This window comes from Numida meleagris, chromosome 3, assembly GCF_002078875.1.
Source record: "Numida meleagris isolate 19003 breed g44 Domestic line chromosome 3, NumMel1.0, whole genome shotgun sequence".
Classification (NCBI taxonomy): domain Eukaryota; kingdom Metazoa; phylum Chordata; class Aves; order Galliformes; family Numididae; genus Numida; species Numida meleagris.
The window spans coordinates 77,040,252-77,047,285 of record NC_034411.1 but is presented as its reverse complement, the minus strand read 5'-3'; the positions used below and the strand labels follow the sequence as shown (position 1 = coordinate 77,047,285).

General features: G+C 37.7%; 1 protein-coding gene across 4 annotated transcripts in view; it reads right to left on the bottom strand.

Annotated features, from left to right (window-relative positions):
- SNX14 (sorting nexin 14) overlaps positions 562-7,034 on the bottom strand; it is a 52,294-nt gene continuing 45,821 nt past the window's right edge. For all 4 annotated transcript variants that reach the window (XM_021393006.1, XM_021393004.1, XM_021393005.1 and 1 more), the window contains 6 exons: positions 5,630-5,753; positions 4,983-5,147; positions 3,965-4,060; positions 3,121-3,212; positions 2,893-2,949; positions 562-768 (listed from right to left, as the gene is read on the bottom strand). In XM_021393006.1, coding sequence (XP_021248681.1) covers positions 730-768; positions 2,893-2,949; positions 3,121-3,212; positions 3,965-4,060; positions 4,983-5,147; positions 5,630-5,753 — 573 coding nt within the window. In that variant the 3' untranslated portion in view covers positions 562-729. The remainder of the gene's footprint in view (positions 769-2,892; positions 2,950-3,120; positions 3,213-3,964; positions 4,061-4,982; positions 5,148-5,629; positions 5,754-7,034) is intronic.

Genomic DNA, 7,034 nt, shown 5'->3' with positions numbered 1-7,034 from the left:
GCCTTCTTTCAGCAAGCAGAAAGGAAAGGATTACAAAAGCAATACAGACAATTAATGCAAACCGTAAAACCGTATAGGCAAAGAACACAAATGCTGTATTAGATTAGTTTGGCTCATTTGTAAAAGCAAAAAAGAAGAACTTTCTTGAGATTTTTTTTTTCAGACATGTCTAAGATATGAAGATATCTCTGTGTTGTTCCGTGAGTAAAACTTGGTAAAAATCCATGCATATTTCCTTTGCACAGTCTCTTTCATGAAGGCTGAGCCAACACACACAGGTTTACTGGAAAAATCTTCCACATGTTTTTGTACTAATAAATTTTTAGAAAAAGTTAAGAACAGACTCACATTGTCTTCTTTTCTAAGCCTGTAATCCTGATCTGCTTTTCCAAACATCCTTTATGGAACACAGCAGTAACTGCACTTTCAGCAAAGCGTATGCGGTCAGCAGCCTTATTTTATATCATCCTGTACTGTTTCTCACAGAGACTTTGGGGAAATAAATCTGACTTTTACTGATAACAGCTAAAGAAACTGAAATAAAAATACAGATCTCTATTATTTACTTGGAAGCGGTATTAAATTTTAATGTCTTTATAGCAGAAAGAGATTTTTAGAACTTAATGTTATTTACAAGAAAATATACAAATGCAAGGCTAAAATGTCACACATCCATTACGTTAGAGCACAGCAGATGTTTCTACCACGTGTCCAGCGAGGTCCCCGCATTCACATCCAACATGACGCAGAGCTCGCTTCCTTTGGACCCTGTCAACAGGAATCAAGAAATACATTGACTTAAGCATGAAAACATCTATTTACATACGAAGAGACAATCTACAACAATGAATGAGATCTGAAAATATCCACTTGAAATCAGACAGAGAAAGGAAGGCTACTGCTTCCAGGTTTTTAACACTTCCCTCAAAGTAGGTATTTTATTCCTTCTCTGGAACTTCTCACCTCCTCCATTCTCAAATGCTAAACACGCTTCTTTATACACAGCAAATTTTGGCTCTGGAAGGGGCACCTGCATATTTTTATCACTAGATTTCTTTTCTTCCTCTGCTAGGGATGCTTCTCCTGTCTCAGCTTACCCTCTTCCTCCTGTCCTGCCTGAACAAACTTCCAGGGGACTGGCTGCACACTGTATCAAAGCAAAACATAAGTGCTTTCCAATCCTATCCTTGGAAATTGTACATGCAGGCACACTGCCATTAAACACAGCTTATCTGCAGTGACCCTCTATCTATCTGCATTGGTATGTGTAGCAGGATGCTTCTCTAAGACATAGGTACCAAGAGTGGGAAGTAGGTTGATGTCCCTTCCAACAGAAATTCTCCCATTGCTATGGCCCCTCTGAATGCGCAGTACTCAAAACAAAACTTCCAGGATGCCGTTTTCTCTTTAAATGCCGTGACCTGAAATATTTTTGTTCCTTACTAACTGCAAATGTATTTTGGTATCACACAAGAAGGACCGGCCTGCTTAATAGATACGTTACTGCAGTTACTTTTTTTTTCCCCCAGTACAACAGATAACTAAATACGAACCAGTTATTAATTTTAAACTCATGCATTAAAATTGTTTGGAGCAAACTCTTCTCTTCCCAAACGGCTTCATGGGTAGTTTGCAGTGATTTAGGGGGAAATGCTTTTTAGAATCAAGGGGTCTACAGAAAAAACATTGCCTTTGACCCCTCCTCTCTCTTCACCTTGTGTTTACCTTTTCATACTGACCCTCCCTTAGCTGCCTCTGTTAGTCCATCATAGTCCCACAACCCTCACAACCGCGTCCTACAGTCAAAAACAATGGGAACAGCACTTCCTTATATTTTACTCTTGGCACATCCAAGATAGGAAAACAGCCAAAGTTTCTGGTGGGAGCTTCTTCCTTCCCCTTCCTTTCTTCCACTGAAACGTGGGCCAGCAAATCTCCTCCCTCTGTTCCCATCAATTCAAATGCTTAACACAAAGCCTTCACTTTTTTTTTCCCAGCACTATCTGAAGACAGATCAATATTCCTATACATTTATTGGTAGCTGTTGAAGTACAAAACCAATTCAGTGCAGTAAAACAGTAGGGTTAAGTCAGGTCTTCCATGCAGCACACAGGTCACCAGGTTACTTCCTTATTTGCTTGGTTGGTTGGATCTTTTTTGGTTTTGTTTCTTGACTGTATGAACACTGCCTTGAATACGTCAGCTACAGAACTGCTGCACAGAACGGCTTGAACTTGCCAAGCTGGTCTCATTTCAGTGGCAACAACTGAAGGTGCCCCAACTTGTCCTGACATCAGTCGTTTGTTTATTATGCGAAACAAATCATTGCTCAATCCCGTGGTGTACTCTGGTGGTTCTTGGACACGGGACTCATGCAACAAAAATCCAAATGATAAATTAAGGGTTTTTTTTTTTTTTTTTTAATGAGATGGATCACAAACATATCTGAATGCATATTGTTAGGATTCCTCCTCCTTTATCTGAATGGCGTAAGTTAATGCTGCATAGATTTCTTACCCCAAATTTGGTCTATCTACCAAATAAAAGTGCTGGAGTTCAATCTGAGCTCTGCATGGAACTCAATTCCGAAAGACAGGAAATGCCTGAATTAAAATGGAGAGAATCAAACAGAAAGGCACAGAGATTCTGACAGCTGATCACTGTCCAGTGATGCTGAAAGGTACCCCAGACTCACTGCATGATATGTAAATAGGCCTACATAGATTTCCAAACCTAATTAACAGAAATTAGGTAAGCCAGATTTATATGCTTTCAATACATTAGTAAAATACAGATTAACCACCAAAAATCTAATGGGGAACAACAACAAGCGTGGAGCAATGACCAGACTTGCTAGAATTCTGTACCTCTTAGAACAGTGTTAGCACATACCTTACTTAGCTCTGGGAAGAGTTCTTGAATCCCAATGTCCAACAGCACATAAGTTAACTAAAAGAAAATGAAGAAAACGGCATCAGCCAGCCAACTAAGTATAGGCCAAGGCAACATTACCTGTTTTTGTCTTTGCTCTGGATGAGAGCTCTGCCCTCTGCCATAGCCATACATTCACTTCAGGAAATGCTCTGCCAAACGGCAAGTTTCCCAAGTGCTGCAAATTACCTGTTTGTTGAGCACTGGTTGCTGCATGCCATCAAACAGAAGCCTGATGCCTTCGTATTTAGCCTCTTCCCCAATGCACTTGCCTATTAAATCTAGGTCAGATATCACCAACAAATACACAAGTAATTAGGAAGCATTACAAAACAGCTATACGATGTAGTTGTAGTTAAATAAATAACATCCTGAGCATCAGTTTTAGTTGACATAAAAATAACGTCATAATTCCACGTGAGAGCATTTTTCTTCATCTCCAGTAATTAAAAAAAGGTTTTAATTAAAGAAAGAGTTCTAAAGTAGTCAATGGAAAAAACAAACATTCCTTTGCTTCCTCACCTTTCAGTGCATCAAATACACCAAAGTATTTGTTACACTTCTATAAATTTCATTCTATTCTCCTAATGCTTTGTTTAATACACAACAAGTAAGAATTTTTTAATTACTCTCTCAATAACCCAGAAAATGAGCCCCTCTTCTCTAGTTTATATAGTTTAAATAGAGCTCAGATTTACCATCTGGCTTCACTGTTTCACTTCTTTACCTGGTCTTCATCTGGATAAAATGCAAATCATACAAGCTAAATGCGAAGAAATTATGGTTTTAAGCATACTTGTGAAGTTCTCTGTTTCCAGCAAGTCTTCATGAATGACTGACTGTGCTGCAGCCTTACTCAGCAACAGTGGATTAAGTGATGAAACTGAACTCTTGGGTTTTTTGTTTTTCACACCTAAGTATTCCAGTCAAACCTCACCAGCATAGGAATGATTTTATTTGGAAAGCCAATATTACCGCATCTGCGTTATACTTCCACTTGAACAACTAACCACCATCATAAAGAGCCATTAACCTGGAATGTATCTCATCATTTCTTCGAAAGTTTGCTTTGCTCTCTTCTGTTTGTCCTGGACAGAGCGAGGTTCAGTATTCTCACAGAACACGGCATCTGCAGTGAAGATACATTAATGAAACCATCTTTAGGCAGCTTTTTCATCACCAGCATAGCAAAGTTGGTTTGGATTATGGCTTCAAAGTGGAGCTGCTCTTCTGTACGATCTTAACTGGAAGAGAATCTAAGCCTTGATTACATTAGCCTGATCAAATCCAGAATAACCCATGTGCTTAGAGGACAAGAATCTTTTGCCAGTTTGTTTCTTTTCAAATTCTGAAAGCATTAGCCTCTAGGTTTGCCTCAATCCTACTTCAAGTTTGTTACAATCTTCTTACTTAAAATTTTCCTTACAACCTCCTTGTGAAAATTACCGTTCACCAAAAATATTTGCTGCTCAGTCTTGATTTTTTTTTTTTTTGTCTTTTACAAGATTTCTTCTTGGTTTGATATGGACAGAATTGGCCTCGATTCCAGAGCTTTGGCCAGATGTTTCATTTAGCTGAGTCTGTGGTCACATTACACTTCTCTACTGTTGTGAGGGTTTGTGGTGGTTTTGTTGTTTGTTTCTTTTTAAATAATCTCCTTCTACTTCCTTTCTTTGAAAGTTAAAATTACCATAATGAAGAGAATTAAAAAAAAAAGAATAAAGCAACACGTAAGTGAAAACTACTTTAAAGAAAGCATGAACCATTCACAAACTGACATACTAACCTATTTTTTTCTCTTTCTTTGCACATCTTCGCAAATTACTGTTCATAACACTTTTTTTTTCTGTAAATCATGCTCCACAGACAACAGGGCTAACAACACCTTTCAGCAACAAACTTCTGGAATGTTTTTATAGGCCCACCTGACTTTTACAGTTCCATTGGCTTTAGTCAAGCATTACAAGTGTAATACTCAGTAATTCAACAGAAGGGATTTCAAATATCAAATTAAAGCAACACTTCCAACCAAATATGGAACCATTGCTGACCTCTCAGCAGTGTTATCAGAGAAACCAAACGGTGCTCCTCACATAGCTGTTCTAACTTATAATGCAAGTAATAGTCCGTGTACAGTTCCAATGTATTTTTGAAGAGAATTCTTCCTCCCATCAAGAGATGATGCAGCCAGTCAGGAATGCGGAAGACCACTCTACCTGCAAAGTGACAGTAACAGATATTTACACAGCTCTCCTCATAACGATGATAAAGGAGTCAAAAGAAAAAGTCACAACTTCGCTGACTCAAAAGAAGAAAAATGCACACAAGTGAATATTTTAGCTTGAAAAGTGACTATTGTCTATATTATTCATCAAATACTCTTTAACTACTTTTATTTAGATCTATAGGCTTATTTGAGAAAAGGGAAGAAACTACACCCACAAACTTATACTTGGAGAGGCAGAAAGATAAAGCAAAACTGAACAATAATGAAAGATAAACTGTAATATTTTAGCATACCAATTAGGGTTGTCTGTTGCTTTTCTTCTAAAAGGCTACGTTCCTAAATTGTATATTGCTATGGTTGCATGTCCTAAGTTATATGTGACTACTACAATAGAATTTTATTTCCTATCAAAGAACCTGAACTTCACAATGAAAAGTAGTATAAGAATAACTACGAGAAATCGCTTCTTACCAACATACATTAAGTAGTCATAGACTCCTTCTACAGTCATCATTTCCATGAAGTAGTTCTGATTTTGTCGTCTTTCTGTATTCTCAGACCGGTTTGCATTATTCTTGAATAAATCATTGAAAAGCTAAAAATAGAAATATAACATGGAAAACACCGCCTTCAAAAATAAAAGGACCATCAGGCTTTTGTTGTGTGTTTGCTTTTCATTAGAACTAACTTTGTTTTGCAGAGCTTTCAAATAACGAATCAGTTTTCCATTAGATCAAGCTTTTTAAAAAGCTGTTCACTTTCTAAAGGGAGATAAAATAAAAAGCATCTCATGTAGACAAGGTGCACAACAACCAAAACACCTGGATTCAAAATGCAGCAGCAGGACAACTGAGACATTAATTCACAGGTCCTTTTCCTCCCAGTACCTTCATACATCCAGACTTCATCACAGGCCTTGACCCTTGGATGCACCCTGATCTGTCAGTGAGAGGCATGAAGGGCGTGAGTCCGTCAGCCTTAAATCACAGGGGGACTCTATGACATTCACGTATTCCTAAAACATCCCATTGTCTTGCGTTCTGAAATATGCAACGGGTTGTGGACAAAACAGCTGGAAAGGAAGAGTCCTGGGGGCCCACATCTTACAAGACCTCACAAAAAACAATAAGAGCTTATTTTAAATCATTTTATCCCCAAAACTCTTATATATATATATATATATATAAAATACTACTGTATTATGAAAAGAGAGCTCAAAAGCCTGTGCCAAGCTCCTGAAAATCTACCAATCTACCGTTCTTCACCAAAAGAAGAACTTTCTTGCTATGAGACTGACAAGATTGCTATCAATAGATTTTTCTGTAGCACTTGCATATTAACAATTAGTTTTGAAGAATGGTCCTTAATTTGCTTCTTCTTGGTCTACTCTCTGTAAAGCAATTCTCCCTGTAGTAGGTAAAGTCACAAAATATCCAGGTCACACTGGACTCTGAATCCAGAATGTCTCCAAACAGATTGCCTGTGCTCTTACAAAAAAAATTTCATTGGGAAATCTGGCAAGATTCAGGTTTTGACTTGTACTTTGTTAGGCCCTTTCTTCTGTCAGCACTGAACTGCTGGCATTATCACATTCACAAAGTTCACTCTAATTAAACGATACCAAATTATTACATAAATTTCATGAAAGAACAAATATAGTTAATGCACGTTTGGACTGGAATCCAAGAAAGTAACAAAACCAAAGAAGAACAGATAATTATTCATGCCTATTGTACAGAGTACACCAGGTATGTTGGTTAAAGAATCCTGAAGTCTACACGCCTTCTCAAAACTGAAACGATGACATTGGAAAAAATCTTAGTAGAATTGTTGCAACTTCAGCAAGAGCTTTGTTTGTTTGTTTGTTTAAGATACC